The following is a 23,045-nucleotide window of genomic DNA, read 5'->3' on the forward strand; positions in this document are numbered from 1 at the left end:
GTACAGCATCCAGACAGATAATCCTTGATTTGCTCTTTTTTAAACTAGGTTTCATTGTAGTGCAATTTTTAATATTCTTAATATGGAGAAATCTGCATTCTCAGATCCATTGTCATATACAGGTAAGTTTACAAGTTGATGTGTATCTGCATTGTATATAATGTATCCCTGTTTTCTGTCAAAAAATCAAATACAACAAGTTGCTGGTTTTGGGCTTGTTAATACATACAGCTGAGGGACAGTAAAGATAGATGGTTGGTAGTGGCTGGAGGGGGTTGTATACATGTCGTAGAAAAAAAAATGATATGCCCCAATCATGTTCAGTACCACCGCCAAACGTGGCCCATTCAAGAGGACAAGGACACACTAGAACCACGAGCAATGCGCACTGGTTGCAGGGCTGTGGTGTGGGCTTTTCATGGTTAAAACAGGGGTGAGCTGCTTGTCAACCCCCTGCTTTGTGGATTCCCTGCTTAGTAGTAACCTCCAGCTCTGCTAATCTCCCACTCAGTAGTAACCACCAGCTCTGCTTATACTCTGGATAGCTGATCCTCCTTCCCTCTCTTCCCCCGCTCACCTCCCGCTATATTGCTCCCTTGCGGCACACCACGTGTAACATCTGCTAGTTTGTCCTGCTCCAGTCCTGTAACTCTGTTGATCCTCTACTGCCCGCTCAGTCCTCTCTCTCTGGTTCCCTCCTTCCGCTATAGGGTTCGCATTTTGCCTACCATGTGTGCCGTCTGCTAGTTGCTCGGCTCCAGTTCGGACCAAGCTCACCTTTCTGCTGCTTATCGCTGCACACCAGATATGACATCTACACCAGACACTTCCAGAATATACAGTCAGGTCCATAAATATTGGGACATTGACAAAATTCTAATCTTTTTGGCTCTATACACCACCACAATGGATTTATAATGAAACAAACAAGATTTAACTGCAGACTTTCAGCTTTAATTTGAGGGTATTTACATCCAAATCAGGTGAAAGGTGCAGGAATAACAACAGTTTGTATATGTGCCTCCCACTTTTTTTCAGGAAGGATTCCAGAGCTCCCTTGGCACCTGGCCCAGCCGAATCCGCAAGTCCAGAGAGATCGGATTCCAGTCGCCTTCGAGAAGGAGTGCCTCCTGGGGGATCCCCAGAGGGATTGAGCGAAAGGGACCGTCTTGAAATACAACACCATCAGTCCCAGAACTCGCATGCAGGTCCAAAGAGAAGACCATGTGCGGAACAGCAACAGTCGACCGCAGTCTAAAGTGCCAAGAGTTTTGACCCGGGAAGGGCGCTACAGCGCCCCCCGGAGGTCAGGCACGCGCTAACGGACCCCCACAGAGAGGGAGAGGTCACCCTCAAGACTCACTGTCCTTCAGGCACTCCCACCGACCTTCACGGCAAAAAATCTCTAGAAAAATGGCCGAAAATGGGTGTACCAAGATGGCCGCCTCCACAGAAGCAGACAGAGGCTACAACAAAATGGCGGCCCTTTTGGATGAAAAAACAAAATGGCGGCCCTGCCCGAAAATCGCGGTATTCGGGGCCCTTTGAGGGACCCCCCAAACGCCCATCCGCACCATCCACTTCAGAAGAAGCCCAGCAAGGCCCCCTCCCCGTACAATCATTGAGCACCGCGGACAGCGCACACTCACCCGGCCCCCCATGCGGCCTGAACACTAGGCCTCAGGCTCAGGTAGGCCCAAACAGTCCCTCACGTGGGGGGGGGGGGTGGGGGTTGGTTAGGGGGATGGATAGGAGGGGGGTCACAATAGGACAGAGGGAAACCCAGGAGTGCGAGGGTCCGACCATCCCAGGGAGAGGGCCCGTGTCCACCCCAAAATCCGCCAGGGAAGGGGGGGGGGGACATTTTCTCACCATACCGGGAAAACAGGCGGGCGCCATCTCTTGACAGGACCCCACGCCACCAGAGTAGGGGGGCTGTCGGCCAAATAGGAATGCTTCGACATCAGCCTAGACCCTGCCATGTGCGTCCTGGAGAGACGTTTAACTCGCGGGGCCAGTCCCCGTCCAGTGGGACTATGTCGCACCCGACACAGCTAAGGCCTGCACGTGCTCTCTGGCAAAACTGGGGTGACCACTGGATATGGGGGTCCAGTCTGTCGCCCAGACTGGCATAATTGCTTGAAGATCTCACAGGAAAAAAGTTCCGGAGGAAAAAAGGCTAGCTAAAAAAGTTCTACATAAAAAAATACTTTATATGCCAGGACCAGAGATCCCAGCAAGGAACTAGGTACTTACTCCTGACTAGGCAGATTAAAACTGACATCCTATGCAGGAAGAGAGAGGGTGTATCCTCCGGGACTGCCCATAGGCGAAGCCAGAACTTTTTCCTGCCTCGTGTCCTACTCCTGTAGGGGGAAGTATAACCCTACTGATATGAATCAGAGAGAACTGCGTCCGTCAATGAGCGATAGAGAAAGTTCAATCTTTGTTTTATCAGTCCAGAGAATTTTGTTTCTCATGGTCAGAGTCTTTCAGGTGCCTTTTGGCAAACTGTAGGCGGGCTGTCATGTGCCTTTTCCTGAGAAGTGGGTTCCATCTAGCCACTCTAATATACGGGCCTGATTGTTGGAGTGCTGCAGAGATGGTTGTTCTTCTCGAATGTTCTCTTCTCTCCACAGAGAGCTCTGTCAGAGTGATCATCGGGTTCTTGGCCACCTCCCTGTCTATGGCCCTTTTCCCCTGATCGCTCAGTTTGGCCAGGGTGGCCTGCTCTAGGAAGAGTCAGGGTGGTTCCAAACTTCTTCCATTTATGGATGATGGAGGCACGGATGTGCTCATTGGGACCTTCAATGCTGCAGAAATGTTTCTGTACCCTTTCCCAGATCTGTGCCTCAATAAAATTCGGTCTCTTAGACAATTCCTTGGACTTCATGGCTTTGTTTGTGCTCTGACCTGCACTGTTAACTGTGGGGCCTTATATTGACAGGTGTGTGCCTTTCCAAATCATGTTCTATCAGCTGAATTTACCACAGGTGGACGCCAATCAAGTTGTAGAAACATCTCAAGGATGATCAGTGGAAACAGGATGCAGCCAAGTTCAATTTTGAGTGTAATGGCAAAGGCTGTGAATACTTATGTACATGTGATTTTCTCATTTTTATTTTAAATACATTTTTAAAGATTTCAAACAAACTGCTTTCATGTTGTCATTATGGGGTATTGTTTGTAGAATTTTGGGAAAAATAATGAATTTAATCTATTTTGGAATAAGGCTGTAGCGTAACAAAATGTGGAAAAAGTAAAGCGCTGTGAATACTTTTCAAATGCACTGTAGCACTTTGGTATTGTGAACAGGTTTGAATAGAGTTGTTTTAACCTGTCCTGTGGCAGTAACCTGCCTCCCTGTGGCAAGAGATGGTTCAGTGCATTCTGCAAATCTGAATGTCCTTGGGCAGATTTGGTTAATTTGAGAGAAGAAAGCGGTGAGGGGGTACGGTTTTGAACTCTATTTTGTACTGCTTAGAAACCATAGGGATGTTTGTGACCCAGAGAGACACAAACTGTACAGATGTTTCCCCACTCTTAGGAATGAGGGTGCCCCTTCATTAGGAACAGGGCTTTTGGGGAAGACTTGATGGGCTAAGTCTTCCACCAAAAGATAATCTGAACTTATGTTTTGAAATTGAAGACTGGGTATGAGACGCAACTAGTAGCACATTCGTGCCCTATACCAATTACTTCTAAGTTCAAATTTACTAAAAAAACTTTACTCCACATCTTACTGACTTTTGCAGGCTTAACATTTCCCCTCTCTTTACCCAGTTTAGGGACAAAATAAAATTCTGGAACCAACTAAAACTGTGGCTGGTAAAACTAACTTGACAAAAATGATTCCTTTGTCCAGTTACTATATTTTCTTCCACAATACCCCGATGGTAATGCCATTAAAAAATTTTAGGGTAGTAAATTCACTTTTTCATACTTTGATATGGAATGACCGCCCACCTAGGATTAGATTACATTAACAGCAACACCTAAAATATGATGGAGGACTAGCCTGTCCCAACTCTTGGCTTTACTATGTAGCAGCTTTTAGTGGGCTCAATGGTTTCTTCAGCGGATCCAGACTCTCCTGCTTTGAGCTCTACAGCGCAGATATTACTCATTCTTAAAAAAAAACAAAAAGAGGACCAATGTGCTACCTGAGGGGTATGACTGTAAGTAGTGGCCAATAATAATCCAAAAAAATATGAATCCAAAAAAATTAAATAAATTTGAATAGAATAGAATAGAATAGAAAAAGAAGCCAATTCTATTCGGTGTCTCCACCGTGTATATCAAAGTGCAAATAATCAAAGAAAATCGACGCTAATTCATATATGTGAAAAAATAATATATATATAATGTGAATATATTAAAGATGATGAAGATCCAAAAAAGAATGTGCATAAAAAATAAATAATAATATATTGATGATGATGATGTTCAATCTAGTGTCACACATGATAAGTGCACAAAATATATTCACTGAAATCCCATGTATTCAAGAAACATAAAATAAAAAAAGGAAATAATCAAAGGTCTATATGGTAATAGTGATTCTTCAAATTAAAACGTGATTCCAACGTGATATTATTCAGCAGATGCTCAGTGTCCCTTTTATCCACCAAGCAGAAATATGTGCAATGGCCGCTTAACTCATGCACACCCAAATGAGCGTGTTAGAAAGCTCCTCACGATGTAGCACAGATTCCATTTGCAGCAAGATGAATGGTGGGATCTCCAATGGTGGGACACCTTCTTCTGGGCAGACTTTTATACCTAATCCTCCGGTGTGTAGATATGTCTCATAGGGGTAATCAAAGACAGGCCATCGTGGTGTAGTAAATTCCAAATGTGGATTCAGCGTTTGTCCTGTTACTTTTTTGTAAGTGTTTTACTTCTTTATCCACATTTGGAATTTACTACACCATGATGGCCTGTCTTTGATTACCCCTATGAGACATATCTACACACCGGAGGATTACGTATAAAAGTCTGCCCACAAGAAAGTGTCCCACCATTGGAGATCCCACCATTCATCTTGCTGCATAAGGAATCTGTGCTACATCGTTAAGAGCTTTCTAACACGCTCATTTGGGTGTGCATGAGTTAAGCGGCCATTGCACATATTTCTGCTTGGTGGATAAGAGGGACACTTGGCATCTGCTGAATAATATCACGTTGGAATCACGTTTTCATTTGAAGAATCACTATTACCATTTGAAGAATCAAAAAGTATACCATAATTTACAAAAATTTGGAACTAGGCCAAACAGTTGGAAAAGGTCACAAGGTTGACTAAATATAGCCCCATATGGCATTAATCATGAGTCAGTAGGAGTTACCATGGCTAAATGTAAAATGCGCACGGCATTAAGTCCCGTTGCCCGTCACTTGGCTCCCTGCCCTGGGGAAGTCATGTGACCAGTGTCGCAACGCATCGGACGAAGCCTAGTGAGGTCTCTTCCGGGTGTCTCTAAAACATGAAAGTTCTACACAGAGACGTATTGCAGCTTACTATATGCCTTACTCAAAATGAACTACATGTGAGTGCAATATATGCGTTTTAATAATTTGTTTTATTTAAACATTTTATGGCTTATCATGGACTGCTAAGTGACGTCATATCCAGTGGTTGGAACGTACACGGCGGCGTTTACCAAAGCCACTACTTACTATTCACTTTTACATTTTAAATAAATGAAACAATTTTACGCTATGGGAATTTTTTTCTCTCATTTCCATAAACACATCTTGTTTAGAGCGTGGTAATGAAGGGAGAAGTAGTGATACCCAAACCGCTCACTGCACTGCAGGAAGCATTATAGCTTGTTTTAACCGCACTGCTGAGCCTAGGGACAAGAGGAGATGGAGGAGAACCCTAACCATTTTTTGTGCTGAAGGAAGCACTATATGCTGTTTTACATCAATGTCGGTAAGTCAAACAACAATATTTCATTTACCTGCCTAACTTAGTTAAGGTTTTTTTTTTTTTTTTTTTTTGTGCTTTTGCTGCAGAACACCCAAGGACTCTTTGAGGCACCCCAGTTAAAAACCCTGTTATAAGGCATGCACACAAAAGAGCAGAGCAGCTATATCTAGGGTCCAATTAATCCCCGGCTTCCTAAGGTGACCTTGTTTCTTCCACATTTGAGTGGTGATCTTGGTCATCTGGCAAAATACTATCATGCCTTGAAGCTGGCGCAAGTGTGTTGTGGAAATTGCATATTTAACAGTGGCTCACTAATGATACCTTTTTTTTTGTAAAGATTTGGAAGGAAGTTTGGCCAAGCCTAACCCCCCCTTCAAAGTCACTGTCCAAACAATGGATAAAAAGCCCTTTTGTCCTCAGAACAAATGGTATTGGTTTGGGGGGATGGTATATTCCTTAATCACAAGTCTAAATGACTGCTCAAAGCTGTAAGAAGTCAGTCTCAAACGAAACATCCATGAAGCGATGACTGCTGACTTTTCTCTGTGCCATGTGCTTGAAAAGCAAACGGGACTCAATGGCTGCAAACTTCTTTTAGTTAAGTATATTTGCATTATCTTTATCTGTATCTGCTAGTCTTGTATTATGCTCCTAAATATTGTAATAGTTTTGTATGTACAGATTGCTTTTGCATAGTAAAAATGGATTTTTGTAAAATCTTACCGTAAAATCCTTTTCTCTTAGCTCATCGACAGACGTAGTCCTCGGTGATACACCACCTTCGGGTTATGTTACCTCCGCAGGAGCAGGACTAGACAGGAAATTAAAAAGCTCTGGCCACACCCTAGGGGCAGTCCCAGAGGGTATATCCTCTCTCTCTCTGCCTCAGCAAATCAGTTATGTGAAAAAGCAGTGCTTAGAGAATTTAACCCAACCCAACTCCAAAACAGAGGGGCGGGGACTACGTCTGTCGATGAGCTAAGAGAAAAGGATTTTACGGTAAGATTTTACAAAAATCCATTTTTCTCTAGCGCTCATCGACAGACGTAGTCCTCGGTGATACACCACCTTCGGGACGTCCCAGAGCAGTATCACAACTGAGGGGTGGGAAAATGGAAATCAAATCCCAATCTAGAAGGCCCAACCGGTGCCAACTAGAAGTTTACAATGCTCATCCTTAATGATGAGACTCAACCAAAAAAAGAGAAAACAAATTTTTTTTTTTTTTTTTCAAACAGAAAAAAACCCTCGAGGTAGACCACCGGTCTCCTCAAATTGCGGCCTGCAAAACCTTGCGGCCAAATGAGGCATCCGCCGATGCCGTCACATCAATTTTATAGAATTTTGTAAAGGTATGTACCGACGACCAGGTGGCCGCCTTACATACCTGGACCACTGACGCCTGATGGCGAAAGGCCCAGGAAGTACTGAGCGCTCGAGTGGAGTGCGCCCTAACAGGGAACGGAGGACTCTGACCCTTAATAGAATAAGCCTGTACCACCGTTTGTCTAATCCATTTGGCAATGGTCGCGGCAGATGCAGGCAAACCCTTTCTGGGGCCATCCGTGATCACAAAAAGTGAATCCGTCTTACGGAATGATTCCGTAGCTTTCAGGTATACCCTGATTGCCCGAACCACATCTAAGGAATGCAACGCATGTTCCCGATGATGCTTGGGCTGAGGACACAAGGAAGGTAGTACAATATCTTCATTCAGATGAAATTCTGAAACCACCTTGGGAAGAAAAGATGGCTTAGGATGAAGTACTACCTTATCCCTATGAATCACTAGGTATGGTGACTGGCATGATAATGCAGCCAGTTCTGACACCCTGCAAACAGAAGTAATAGCCACCAAGAAGGCCACCTTCTGGGATAGAGTAAGCAAGGGAATCTCCCTGATGTTTTCAAAGGGAGGTTTCTGTAGAACCGACAAAACCAAATTAAGATCCCAGGGCGGTAAGGGCGCGCGGACTGGAGGAGCCAGGTGCCGCACCCCCTGGATGAAATTCCGCACCAAGGATTTGGTAGCTAAAGGCTTCTGAAAGAAGATTGCTAATGCTGAAACTTGACCCTTGATGGTGCTCAAGGCTAGCTTCTGCTCAACCCCTTGTTGCAAAAAGGCCAATATTCGAGTCACCGAATAGGTACGTGGAGGAAATCCTAAAGATTCGCACCACGCAATATAAGTCTTCCATGTGTGATAATAGACTTTGCTGGAAGTCGCTTTCCTTGCTTTAATAAGGGTAGGAATGACTGAAGTAGACAAACCTCTGTCCTTCAGTACTTGGGTCTCAATGGCCAGGCCATTAAAACCAGCGACTGTAAAGCACGAAGGTAAATTGGTCCTTGAGACCACAGACACTCCCTGAGACGAAGTTCCCACGGAACGTCTGCGACTAACATGTCCAAGTCGGCCAGGCCGGCTTGAGGAGGCCAGCCTAGAATTTCTAGGACCACTGGCGCTGATTGGATCTGAACCAGGCGTCCCTAGAGCTATCTGGCCCCGACCATCCGAGAAAGTCTGGTCGTTTTCTGTTCCCACACATTTATCAGATACCTGATAGTTATCAGGAAAGGTGATCTTTTCTGGTTGAACCTCAGGGACCGAAGTCACCCGACTAGAGGCTACTTGGCCTATCTGGTCAACCAGATCCGATTCCTGTGAGGTATCGGGACTAATCTTAGGAAAAGGTAAAGGAAAAGATCTTTTCAGGGAACGGTAACTACCGCTTCCTGTGGTACTTAAATGTTGGAAGGGAAGAATCGCACCGGTAGTAGTGGTTGATGCTCGATCTAATGTCCTGAATACCGGTGAAAACGTCCCCCCACCCTGAAACCGGGTGGGGGCGCACCTTCAGGCTGTGTACTCCTTTGCTTCGGGTTTGGCTGGGTTGGTCCCCTTCTTGAACCCTCCTGGAGGAGTCTTGCCTTTCCCGCTAGTACCAGCCGGGCGCCCTTTATGGGCGGTAAAGAAAGGTCCTCGCTTGTTGCGAGGTCCCTTAGCTTTTGCAGCCTGTGGCAAAAAAGTGCTCTTGCCCCCAGTGGCATCCTTAATGATTTCATCTAGGTTGGCTCCAAATAGACGATTCCCCTGAAAGGGGAGATTGGTCAAGGTCTTTTTGGAACCTAGGTCAGCTGACCAGCATTTTAACCACAGCACACGTCTGAGGATCACTGCTAACTTAGATGCATGCCCTAATAGGGGAGTAGTGTCCAAGGCTGCGTCACAGATAAACCGTAGCCCTTGTATGATCTGTTCCATCAAATCAGATGTCTCCTGGGGAATATCTTTTCCCCTAAGATCTTGGCGTACCATTTTCGCCCATTCCGTAAGTGTCTGGGAAACTAGACCAATAACGATTACTGGTCTAAATGCTGACCCTATCAGAGAAAAGATAGTGCGGGACTCTGCTTCTATCTTTCGATCCACCGGATCCTTAAAGGACGAAGTGTCCTCCACTGGAATAACCGTGGCTTTATTCAGCCTGGAAATAGGCGGATCCACGACTGGTGGTACCGTCCATTTCTTAATGATGGATTCCTCAAACGGATAGCGTCTAGCAATACGCTTGGAAATAGTAAAGGTACGTTTAGAATGCTCCCATTCTCCTTTAATCTGATTACCAAAACATTTAGGTACAGGAAAAGCCTTCGCCGTCTTGATGGGCTTATTAGTCCCAAAAGGCCTCTCTGTTTCAGTTGCCTCTGCCGGTAAAGCCTCAAGTTTTAAGGTTTCTTGCACTGCCACAACTAGTGCGTCCACCAATGCTTCTTCCTGAATTATAGCAAGAGAAGAAGCGTCCTCCTCACTGTCTGAGGGGGATTTACCTGGGATAACAGCCCTTGCAGAGGAACCTGCAACTGCCGTGACCATCTCTGAATCTGAGTCAGAGGTGTCAGATGGTATAGGGGTAGGCGGGGGTCGCTTCCTTGACCCCCGTCCCTGACAGGCCGCCTCCACCCGAGCCACCATAGACTCCAAAATTGCTGTAAATGACTCTATACTCTGTGCACCGGCGGGTCCCGAGGCCCCCTCGAGGGAAACAGGTGGGGGAATATGTGTGGCAGGGTCCATAATAACTCCAGTTACTTCCTGGATAATATAATTCAAAAGTAAAGAAAAAAACTTTTTTTTTTTTTTTTTTTTCTGACCCCCAGCGCCACAAAAAGCCCCTTAGTGTTACCTGCTTAGGGATCCCTATCGATCGAGAGAGAGAGAGATAGACCCCCAGGCTCACCACTTGATGCTCAGAGTTAAACTGCAACAGCTTACAGCGCTGTCTTGACAAACAGGAAGTCTTTTGGCTGGCTGCCCAGGAAGAAAGGAGGCGGCTCCGCCCCTCTGCACGCCTTCCGGCGCCTCCCCCAAGCTCCACGAGGTGTAGGATCACCTCAAACATGGCCGCCCCCATGCTGGAGACACGAGGCTACGCCAAAATGGCGGCTCGTGCGATCCAGCAAAAAAAATGGCGGCGGCCTAAACTGAATAGCGGTGTGCTGCAGGGCACACAACACTCTCTCTGCATGGGGATATGGCGTGGTTGGCGGTACCGGCCCTGGCGGACCGCGTGGCCGTTCGGGAGGCCTGCTAATAGCTGGAGATCTGATTTGGAAGGCAGTCTACATGTCCGTGGCTTCTGACTGGTAGGTAGCTTATACTTAACCCATAAGATTCCCAGAATGCCACAGATTACATCTTTTAAAACATGTATACAATAGATTGTTAGCTCCCAAGCCAAGCCTCCTGGCTTTTGCACACATAAATCACACTCAAAGTAGGAGGATTTGTGACATGTTATAGGATAGAAAGGACTCTTTCTTACCATACAGAGAGGGGCCCGCGTTCACCACAAAACCCGTCAGGGAAAAAGGGGGAACATACTACTCACCATACCGGAACCAGGCGGGCACCAACTCCTGACAGTACCCCTCTCCACCGGGGCGGGAGGGCTGTCGACCGATACGGACGCCGTGACTCATGGTCTTTGGCGTTTCGGCGAGACGTTTAACTCGCATGGACAGTCCTTTAATGGGACTTTGTCGCGGCCGACCCAGCGCGGAGCTATGGCCTGCACGCGCTCGTAGGCTGAACTGGGGTGACCACCGGATCTCAACATCCAGCCCGTCGCCCAGTTCAGCTTTCTTGCTTGAAGATCTCACAGGAACACTGGAGAAAAAAGCTGTCTAAAAAAAATCCTTTAAGAAAAAATTCTTGCCAGGACCTAAGATCCCAGCAAGGTGTCTAGGTCCTTACTCCTAACTAGACAGAAAATAACTGATTTGCTGAGGCAGAGAGAGAGAGGATATACCCTCTGGGACTGCCCCTAGGGTGTGGCCAGAGCTTTTTAATTTCCTGTCTAGTCCTGCTCCTGCGGAGGTAACATAACCCGAAGGTGGTGTATCACCGAGGACTACGTCTGTCGATGAGCGCTAGAGAAAAGCACATTTATACACCACAAAGGTCTAAGTTTCCTTGGTTGTACCGCAAAGTAACCCTTGCTAGAAACGCAAACAAAACAAAGTGCAGATGTTTCATGTTACCTGGGAAAACCCCCTGTGGGTAGGCCCTGAAGCTGCAGACCGTGTGACGATTTCCCACTTATGGCTTAGACAGCCAGAGCATAGGTGTACTGCATTTATAATTTTCTCTCCTTGCATTCTCTTAGACCATGGGTGTCCAACCTTTTGGCTTCTCTGGGCAACATTGAGTGTAGAGAAATGTTCTAAGGCCGCATATAAAATATATTCAATAGTTAAGATATATAAGTAATAGAATTCCACCGCGCCCTCCCTGCGCCCCCCACACTAATTTAACACAACTAGAGGATGATCAAATGAAATGAAATCAGTATACAGAGGTTTACTTCTGAGAGATATTAAAGGAACACTCTAAGCACCATGACCACTTCAGTGATGTGAAGTGGTCATGGTGGTGGGAGTCAGAAACACTGCACATGCTCACCTCCCCTCCCCTCAGAGGCAGCCTCTGCCTACCGTTAGTTGGAAGCCCATTTGGCCGTGCCCCCGACCCGACTTCCTTCCTCCCCAGCAAAAAAAATATTGTCAGGGGGCAGTGGGACGCATTGCCTGTGGTTCCAGGCCGTATGCGGCCCCTGGCCTGCAGGTTGGACACGCCTGTCTTAGAATATGGGAGCACATCAAAGGACCATCCCAGCTTTTATCCACCCACTGACCTCTACTCTCATTCCATCATTGGCTCTGGCTTCATTTTCCCCCTGGCAATTTCTTAATTTTACTCATTTGCATCGGCTAGCTGGCCTGCCAGGTTGCTTTCCTACTTGACCCTACATGAGACCCATAAACTACCATGATCTGAGGTTTTTAATTACCTATAGGTAAAACACATTTACACCTCTGGCCTGTAAACTCAATTCTCTTTAGACCACTTTCATGTTTTGAATATGTCTTAAAGAAGTTAATTCACCCGGTCTTATCTCTAGGCTATATCTTCATTTGAACTCAAAGAAGTATCCTTGACTCTCATCATGGTCTTGTAACACTATATATTGTATTATATTTTTTTACGTTATTGGAATATGGAGAAACTAGTTCTTCGAATATTGTTTTTCTCTACTAAGAGTTAAAAAACAAGGTCCTCAGGCTATCTGTTTGTTTTTTTTTACCACTCCTGAAACTTAAGCTCTGTAACACAACTGCCAAATGTCGGGAGACATCGTTCGGTTAAAAAAACAGCCGACATTCAGCCCATGCGTATGCTACCCTGTCTGACAGAAGCCAGCTTCTGTTGGACAAGCATGCTGAAAAACCAGCAGCTGACCGACTCCCGATCAGCACTCTCAGCCAATGGCAGAGAGCGCTGATTGAAGTGTTCTGGCGGGGGGCTGTCCCCCTGTCAGAAAACAATAGTCCAGCAGGGGATACTAACTTTGCATTGTTGGTACAGCGGCTCTGACAGGAGCTGACAGTTTACACTCATAGCGTGTACTTGGCTTTACATGGCTTTTTCGATTTGTTTTACTTACATATGATAGCCTTGGGGCTTTTTTTGCTATTGCAACTGCTGTTCTCTCAGTAATAACCTTTGAACAAGAAAAGAGCAACGCAAAAGGTAATTGATGTAATTGCTTAATTAAAGCACAGTCCTGGAATACAAGATTGTATTGGTTTGTTCATTGCCCTGGTCCAGTTGGCTGCAGTTGGATAGACAGAGCTTAGCCTACAAGTGTATAGAGAGCCTTTAAAGCAGAGTTCCGGCCTCGGACATGATCTTTTAATAAAAATACCCCCGGGACAGTCAGGGCTAGTACATTCCATAATGGATAGCCTCTGATCTGTCCCAGGTCGCACTTATCTTTTTAGAAGGAATACTTACCTTGAAAATTTCTTCTCCAGCGCTGCCATCTCAGCGTGTCCTCTTCCGTGTCCTCTTCGGTCCCACAATGCACTGCACCGGCCCCGCCGTCACTTCCGGTACAGGCGCGTCATCCCTGCACAGCTTCTGGGCATGCCCAGAAGCTGTTTAGCAGTGAATCATGCCTCTGCACCGGAAGGGACGAGCGGGGCTGGTGCAGGCGCATAATATTCCTGGGAGCGATGGCGTTCAGCTCCCAGGAGTCATCACAAGGAGGAAGTGACGACGCGGGCCGCAGCCGCAGAGGGAGGAAGAGTAAGAAAGGTGAGTATATTTTCTTCAATAACAAGGTAAGTAAACAAAAAAAAAAATCGTGATTATCCATTTGTTTTTCAGGTGACACTCAGCAAACGGATGGCGCAAAATCGATTTTGATGCCGGAACTCCGCTTTAAGAGAGTCCCAAACTTTTTATCTGTAGAATCTTTGAATGAAGAGACATCTTCAATTGGTACAGTGAGATGTTTGACACTGAGATGGCAGACCAACTACTGGAACAGACCACTTTTTATCCACTGGATAGAGCTCAGCAAGGATTTTCAGAGGAATGAAAAATATTTTTTGAATTGACCCAATCATCATAAACTGCCCATTCTATTTGTTTATGAACAGGAAATGTCTTTTTAGATTTAACATCTCAATTTGTACCCAAAAGGGACATGCCGAGAAGGGGGAAAGTCAAATTCAACAACAGGCTTCTGAGTACAGAAGAAGTAAGCAACATCAGATGTTTAAAAATCTTCCACAGTTTCCTCTAACTCCACCTCTGGGTCCTTTTCATTCCATTCTCTTGTATTCCAGGGATGGCATATTGGGACTATACTAAGGTAGAGACTGTGGAGCTGGCATTTTGTAGCCCCTGGTTAGCTGTCCAAGAAATTGTGACATAGTTTAATGCGGCATTCCACCCTCAAAATTAACTTTTCACCGCCCGCTTGCTTTAATTTACCTGAAAAACAATTGGATAATTAATTTTTTTTTTTGATTAGTTTACCTTGTTTTTAAAGAAAATATACTTACCTTCCTTCCTCTTCCTCCCTCTGCGGCCGCGGGCCGCGCCGTCACTTCCTCCTTGCATTGACTCCAGGGAGATGAGCGTCATCGATCCCAGGAGTCAATGCGCCTGCACCGGCCCTGCTGAACAGTTTATGGGCATGCCCAGAAGCTGTGCAGGGATGACGCGCCTGCACCGGAAGTGACGAACAGGGCCGGTGCAGGGTATTCTGGGACTCGGACGTCACCAAAGAGGACGCTCCGGCTTCAGCTGCCCACACCTGAGATGGCAGCGCTGGACAAGACATTCGCCTCTTAGTTAAACATTTTAATACATTTTAATATTCTTTTTAAAATATTTAATATATTTCTAAAATCATGTGAATTCAATATATTTATTTATTGACATTATTTCGTGTAGTTCTGCCCATGTCCACTAGATGTCTCCCAATTAATTTCCCCATCGTAAACACAGTTTAAAACTACATATACCCGTCTTCTACACTTCCCCCCCCCCCCCCCCCGTTTTAATATTTTCACATTTTTATATTCTTTACATTCATCTTCTTCCTATATATATATTTTTACATTTTTTATTTTTTATTTCTTATTTCTTTATATTTTATATTTTATTAACAGGTACTTTTATCGACATGTATTGATGTTTATATATAAACTTTCTTATGTATTTGAATACCGAATGTATATTACTTTTCCGGAAATATGTATATGCATGACCAGGAACCATTTCACACTGATTTTTATATATATCGCCTTGCTAAGAGTTTTTTAATATATTCGGACGGAGTCATCTCTGCTTTATACATAGTTTTTTCATTCTAGCAGGCGCCATGTTTACGTAGTCCGCCCGGACCGCACAACAAATCAGGAAGCTCTATCATGGTTGCCTGGTTACCGCATACATATTTAAGGGAAGCTTGCCGGACGTGACTTGACGCTGCTGATGACGTACAAGCTACGAAACGCGTACAGCGTGTCAAGTCATTTCCGGTAAACCTATATGGGAACGAGGCTTGGATCGCAAGCGCTCGGACAATACAGTCACGCTCGTTTTTTTCCTGTTTAATGTGAGTACCTTTTCAAATTTCTGCTCAATAAAGCATATCGCGGAATTACACTATGTCCACCATTTATTTTCTGGTTTAAATATCGGGAGTGGAGCTGAGTGGATCCCTCGGAATATACCTAGGCAGGAAGGCACACAGGGGACCATCCTAGGGTACATCCATACCAGGACCAGCCTGATCCTCGGCACACGCCCTCCACCCAGGGATAGGAGGATACCGCTAGGTTGCCAGACCCATAAATACACCCGCTCTATACCCCTGTGTGGGGTGGGTGTCTCTGGTAAGTGTGCAATTTTATCAAAGGAATCCCAGCACCTTACCACCCACCACGGGGTCACCTTTCCACCTGAGTGTCGGTTTGTTCCGAGTGTTGTCACTTTTATTGCTTTTGAAGTCACCGCACATGAAATAGACTTTTCTACTGGATTTTTCTTATTGGACATTGCAAGCTGTATTTTTTAAAATAATAACTTTTTTCTATTGTTGCTCTGTTGGCACTTTTTTATTCCCCATACCAACACGTGGTATTAGTGGAACAGCTCACTTTATATAGTATTATATTTTTTAGCACATTAATATTGCATGTTAAATATTATTTATTGCTCATACATCATTGCACCAGTCACTTTCTAATCTTTCTGCAGGCACTTTTATACCTTGCACTTGCACTTAATTGAAGTTTTTATGAAATATATTATTGTTTGAATATTACACATTATTGCTTTTAGTTTAAGGCACTTTGCATCACAGCTTTTTATTATATCTAAATTATATAGGCAGCGCCATCACCCCTATTCCTTTTATAGTGATGAAGGATAGTTTGCAGGATTATGAAGAGGTTGCACTGCTCCTATTGCTGTATTAGAAGACAGCGAATAGTTGATTGAAGAGTTGACCAAGATGAAATAATAAAATACAGTAGTTAAGCTAAGTTAGGAGTGATTTTTCCATAAGGCAAAAAGTCAAACACCTTGGGATACTAGTCTCCTGGACTGGGTCAGGCCTATAGAGGGGATGCCCAGGGGGCATGTCAATAACCTGAAGGTACCAGTCTATAGGGTCTAGCAATTTAACATACAGGATTTTTGTAATTACTGGAGGCTTGCTAAGCTGTTTTACAGTGAACTTGCAAAATCAAACCTTAAACATTTGTATGGAATGAATAAAAAAGATTAGATAAAAAACAAAAGCACTCACCCAGTGATCACAGGCCGAACCAACAATGGTCCAAAGATCTCTGCAGCTACCTTCACGTTAAATCCATTAACACTGCCAAAGCTGCATACCTTTCCAATGTGCCAAAGTATACACTGTAAAGTAAGAACGTGCTGAATAGGGACGGTAGGTGGTTGTAAAATTAAAGAAATACGTGCTCTCTTCTGCTCGTCTTCACCAGAATCTGTGTGACAGAAAAAAAAGAAAGAAGAACTAATGCATTGATAAGAAAAAGAAAAAAAAAATGTATGGTACAATTACAGTTAGTCCCCATTCACACTTGAGTGTTATTTGCTTATTTCATGTGGATGCTGGCTATCGGTGGCACATCTTTCTGCTATGAAAATACAAATAAGAAGATTAAAACCAAGCGTAACTTTCCCAATAAACATTATCTATTTTGAATCCTTAAGAGTTCTTTCCCACTGAGGCTTTTTCAAGATTTTACAAAAAACGCCTGACGCTCACGAAAATCAGTGAATGGTTTAACACTGGGGCGGTGAAAAAAAAAATCCTGCAAGCAGCATCTTTGGAGCGCTAAAAAAGCGCCTCAAAAATGCCCCTCTCCATTGAAATGAATAGGAAGCGCCTCAAAATGGTTCCTGAAGCAGTTTTTGAGTCACGTGTCTATGAAAAAGCGCTAACGCCTGAAATGCACCACAAAAGCGCTTAGAGTTTTATGGGCAGTTTTCAAGCACCTCAGTGTGTAAAGGCTCCTAACTGTTTGCATTAGTTAATAGATATGAAGGTAAATTATATTTTATGTTTAAAGGTTTTTTTTATTACACATATCTGCATTTGCTTTATGAACTAGGCCAAATTGATGCAATATATCCCATGAGTCTTTGTGGGCATTTTTATTCTCCCTTCTGATGTCTCCTCCCTGCATGCCTTGAGCTATCTGAATCATTTTTGGAAGCATTGCAAAGTAAAGCATGCTGCATTTTTCCATCAAAGGCAGTTGACACAGGTCCTGAAACTCTGGTAGCTGCTTTGCAGTCTTCTAACCAATATGACTCCAAGGCAATGCACGGTAGGTGTGTAGACTCCTTTCTAAAACATAAGACAATAGGGCTCAGTGCACTGCAATCATCTTGCTTTTCTATCAACAGCCCCCCCCCCCCCCCCCACCTCCACAAAAGCAAAAAAAACAACAAGAAACAAAACACAACAAAGAAAAAAACACAGGGGCCACCATACATCCTTGTGAGTGCATAAATCCCCAAAATGACAATGGGCGCGTCAATTTCACTGCAAGGACCCCCCCACAACGTTTGACGGGCTCTGTCAGCAGGAAGGCCCACTCCATAAGCTCATCTCGATCACACACTCCCTCTTATTTGAAAACTCGCCTTGTTCGTTCTCCGCTGAAGAATGGGAACAAATTTTCATCAAAAACCACAAATGTCCGCTGAACGTTTCGACACAAGAAAATGGGTACAAAATTGTATCCAGGTGGTACCGTACCCCGACGCTTCTACATAAATTTGCACCTTCAATACCCTACACCTGTTGGAGATGTCTTTCAGATACTGGATCCCTTCTGCATATCCTGTGGTCTTGTCCAGGACTGACCACAGTTTGGAAAGAGGTCCATAGGATCACCACACAAAGTGACTACATACGCTTTGGAATTCTCGCCTGCCCAGTTTCTCCTGCACCATTCCGTTACTTCGCACACATCCTACACGAAATCACTCACGATCCATATGATAAACACTGCTCGACAATGCATCCCTGTGTTGTGGAATTCCACACAAGCGCCCACAGTCAACCATCAAAATGGTTGCGCCGTGTGGCTGCAATTGCGGAAATGGAAGAGCTTATTCATGTAGCAAATGATACCCCCACTAAGTATCATAAGAAATTGGCGTGCTGGACCCATTACACGACTACAGCGGAATTTTCTAGTCTCCGCTCTTAATGGGGCTGGGTCTGATCAGTGTTCCTTCGCCTTGGGATCCCCTGATGGCATCTGACTTGCTTTTACCTTCAGAATTACAACCTACTTGCTCGATTTACACCTGAAGGTGATAACATTAGTATTGATTTTGTGGACATACCTCCTTAGTCATAACCCCCCCCCTTTTTTTTTCTTCTCTCTCTTTCTTGTCTCCCCCTCTGCTCCCGCCTTCTCCTTCCCTGCCACCTGCCTCCCTCCCCCTACCTTTCCTAAGTGCTACCTCGCTGTTTGGCTGGCCCAAACAGTGTGCACCTTTATACTACTTAAACCACCTAACTCAGGATCCATCCCTCTCTTGACGCCTCTCCCTTCCCGTGCCTGGGCTCGTAGAGCCCAGAGCATGGGCACGTGCTATGCCATACCCCTCTCGTGTAGTTTGTCCCTTCTAGGGCACATTCGACTCTTATGGTATCCATATCCCTCTCCACAGTTTAGGTTCCTTACCAATCTAGATCCTCAGGATATAGGCCTTATCATCCTCATCTTAGGATACTTTCCAAGCTTACAGTTGCTCTACACGAGAAACATGATCTACCCTGACCACTCTGTGTAATTCCTGGTTTACATTGTCCCTGGTTGGTCCTTGCTACTTTTGACCTTTTTTTTACTTATATGTGATGGTGGGGTTGTCTCCTGTTATAATGTTCTATTGTTCTTGTTTACTGTTCATGCCTGTATTCTTGCATATGGTTTTCTTTTCCTGTAATGCTCCTTTATTTCTCAATAAAAATGTTTTGGAAAAAAAAAATGACAAGGGGCTTGCATAAAATAAACAGAAGCTAAACAACATGTAATTTTTCATGTGTTTTCATGCAAGTATACGCCCCTAATTCAATTTTTGTTTATTTAAAATGTCATGGCAGGGAGACCAAAAATTCTTGGTTCATGTAAAAATCACCAGGGAATTTGAATAGCATATGTTTACAATATAAAAAAGAAAGCTAAATTATGAAAGTGATTCACTTCTTAGGTGTATAGTCTATACTAGCCCAAATATTAAAGAGGACTTTTCCAGGGCTTTGGGAAGCAGTGTTAATTTTGACGTCAAATTTCAATTTAGTTTTAGTCTTTTGACTAAAATCAATTTTAGTTCAACTCACTTGAATTGTTTAAGCTTTAGTCGATTTAGCATTATAGTCGACTAAAATCAAATGGGTTTAGTTAAATTGTAATGCATTTTTTTAAGTATTTCTCCAGAATTGCCAAACTCATTATATACAGTGGGTACGAAAAGTATTCAGACCCCCTTAAATTTTTCACTCTTTGTTATATTGCAGCCATTTGCTAAAATCATTTAGGTTCATTCTTCTTCCTCATGAATGTACACATAGCACCCCATACTGACAGAAAAAACGGAATTTTTGTAAAATCTTACCTGTAAAATTCCTTTCTCTGAGTCCTCCGACAGTCGCCGCCCCCGCCCCTCTTTTGGGGTTTGGTTGTATACTCTACTGCTATTCCACTGAAACTGAGATATGGTTGCAGGAAGTAGGAGGGTATTGACTGAGGGGACCACCCCTTGAGGGTGGGATATGTTAAAAGCTTTAATGTTAACATATTCTGTTGCCTAGCTACTCCTTCGGAGCAAAGTCTAATACCCCATATGTGACGAATATGAAGAGGCGGCGACTGTCGGAGGACGTAAGAGAAACACAGAATTGTTGACATTGTTGCAGATTTATTAAAAAAGAAAAACTGAAATATCACATGGTCCTAAGTATTCAGACCCTTTGCTCAGTATTTAGTAGAAGCCCCCTTTTGATCTAATACAGCCAGGAGTCTTTTTGGGAAAGATGCAACAAGTCTTTCACACCTGGATTTGGGGATCCTCTGCCATTCCTCCTTGCAGATCCTCTCCAGTTCTGTCAGGTTGGATGGTAAACGTTGGTGGACAGCCATATTTAGGTCTCTCCAGAGATGCTCAATTGGGTTTAAGTCAGGGCTCTGACTGGGCCATTCAAGAACAGTCACGGAGTTGTTGTGAAGCCACTCCTTCATTATTTTAGCTGTGTGCTTAGGGTCATTGTCTTGTTGGAAGGTAAACCTTCGGCCCAGTCTGAGGTCCAGAGCACTCTGGAGAAGGTTTTTGTCCAGGATATCCCTGTACTTGGCCGCATTCATCTTTCCCTCGATTGCAACCAGTCGTCCTGTCCCTGCAGCTGAAAAACACCCCCACAGCATGATGCTGCCACCACCATGCTTCACTGTTGGGACTGTATTGGACAGGTGATGAGCAGTGCCTGGTTTTCTCCACACATACCGCATAGAATTAAGGCCAAAAAGTTCTATTTTGGTCTCATCAGACCAGAGAATCTTATTTCTCACCATCTTGGAGTCCTTCAGGTGGTTTTTAGCAAACTCCATGCGGGCTTTCATATGTCTTACACTGAGGAGAGGCTTCCGTCGGGCCACTCTGCCATAAAGCCCCGACTGGTGGAGGGCTGCAGTGATGGTTGACTTTCTACAACTTTCTCCCATCTCCTGACTGCATCTCTGGAGCTCAGCCACAGTGATCTTTGGGTTCTTCTTTACCTCTCTCACCAAGGCTCTTCTCCCCCGATAGCTCAGTTTGGCCGGACGGCCAGCTCTAGGAAGGGTTCTGGTCGTCCCAAACGTCTTCCATTTGAGGATTATGGAGGCCACTGTGCTCTTAGGAACCTTAAGTGCAGCAGAAATCTTTTTGTAACCTTGGCCAGATCTGTGCCTTGCCACAATTCTGTCTCTGAGCTCTTCAGGCAGTTCCTTTGACCTCATGATTCTCATTTGCTCTGACATGCATTGTGATCTGGAAGGTCTTATATAGACAGGTGTGTGGCTTTCCTAATCAAGTCCAATCAGTATAATCAAACACAGCTGGACTCAAATGAAGGTGTAGAACCATCTCAAGGATGATCAGAAGAAATGGAAAGCACCTGAGTTAAATATATGAGTGTCACAGCAAAGGGTCTGAATACTTAGGACCATGTGATATTTCAGTTTTTCTTTTTTAATAAATCTGCAACAATGTCAACAATTCTGTGTTTTTCTGTCAGTATGGGGTGCTATGTGTACATTCATGAGGAAGAAGAATGAACCTAAATGATTTTAGCAAATGGCTGCAATATAACAAAGAGTGAAAAATTTAAGGGGGTCTGAATACTTTTTCGTACCCACTGTACTCCTGAAGTAAAAATCTAATAACATTATTTATGGTATTAAGGTTTGAACATGCACTACAGACACAGATTAAGAGCCGGTTCACACTATTACGACTTGCCAGGCGACTTGGTCAGCCTGGCAAGTCGCGCACTGTCGGGTCCATTGAGTAGTACAGGACCCGTTCTAATAGGAGCGACACAAGTCACTCCGACTTAGAAAAAGGGTCCTGTACTACTTCGGGGCGACGTGCATTGACTTCCATTATGTGAAGTCCGTGCAAGTCGCGCCGAAGTCGCGGTGCACGCGACTTCACAGGTCGCCCCCGAAGTCGGAGCGACCTAATGTGAACGGGGTCTTAGTCGTTGTGATATATAACGTCTTTTTAAATAAAACCAAGTTTCTTAAACAAACAAAAATATTGCTTTTTGACAAACAGAAATGCAACACTAAAAATATAAACAAAAAAACCCCAAAAACTGTAAACTCTTCTGGCTGTAATGCCATTGCACATATTACCTGAATATATTACTAACATTAAATATTAAGAAAGAAAAAAAAAAATAGGAAAACCCATTTTCTTAATTTTTTTCCCCTTTCAGCAGCTTAGTAGATGCCCACTACTTATTCTTATGTGGTAGTGTAGTCTTATTTTGACGTCAAATTTTGATTTAGTTTTAGGCATAGTCTTTTAAAATGGCATTTTAGTTTTAGTTGAATTTTAGTCCTCAGAATTGTTTTAATCATATTTTAGTTGACTAAAGTAGTGTCAATTTCATCAACTAAAATATTTTTCATCTACAAAATTAACACTGCTGTGAAGTTTTGTCCAGAGACTTTTTGTGAATTTCTCCCTCTCTATGAATTGCAAAAGTGCCACAGCAGACTGTTCTCAGCAATAACATGGGGAACTCCATTTGTAAAATGCTGGATATTGTTGTGTAGGTCAGTGTCCCAAATGAGTATATAGTCTGGTGTAGAAGTCTACCAGTACGCTGCTTTCTGGTGCACAGGGAGCCATGACTTGGCTCTTTTAGAAACACAGCAGTATAAAAAAGACGCGCTCCAAACTAATAAGACCCACATAAAAATTATTTCATATTTGACTTATGTTTATTTTGTTATTAGTATAGGTCACATTGTTACAGGGACAGGTCAAAATATAACAATACTGTTAATACAATGAACATACTGACAGACACAGTTGACAAAATAATTTTTAGGCCAAGATGTTCTGTTCCTTGCCTGTGGTGATACAGTGTGGACTTTGTTTTTAACCAAATTCTCAACATACTATATCACTTTAGATAAATAGATGCAT

At 44.0% G+C, this 23,045-nt stretch overlaps 1 protein-coding gene across 1 annotated transcript in view; it reads right to left on the reverse strand.

The window, feature by feature from the left end:
• PIK3R2 (phosphoinositide-3-kinase regulatory subunit 2) overlaps nt 1-23,045 on the reverse strand; it is a 205,807-nt gene that overhangs the window by 102,422 nt on the left and 80,340 nt on the right. The window contains exon 5 of the mRNA XM_082260724.1: nt 16,609-16,810. Within this exon, the coding sequence (XP_082116850.1) occupies nt 16,609-16,810 (202 nt within the window). The remainder of the gene's footprint in view (nt 1-16,608; nt 16,811-23,045) is intronic.

The sequence above is a fragment of the Pelophylax lessonae genome (assembly GCF_965119305.1).
Source record: "Pelophylax lessonae genome assembly, chromosome: 1".
In the NCBI taxonomy this organism is placed as follows: Eukaryota; Metazoa; Chordata; class Amphibia; order Anura; family Ranidae; genus Pelophylax; species Pelophylax lessonae.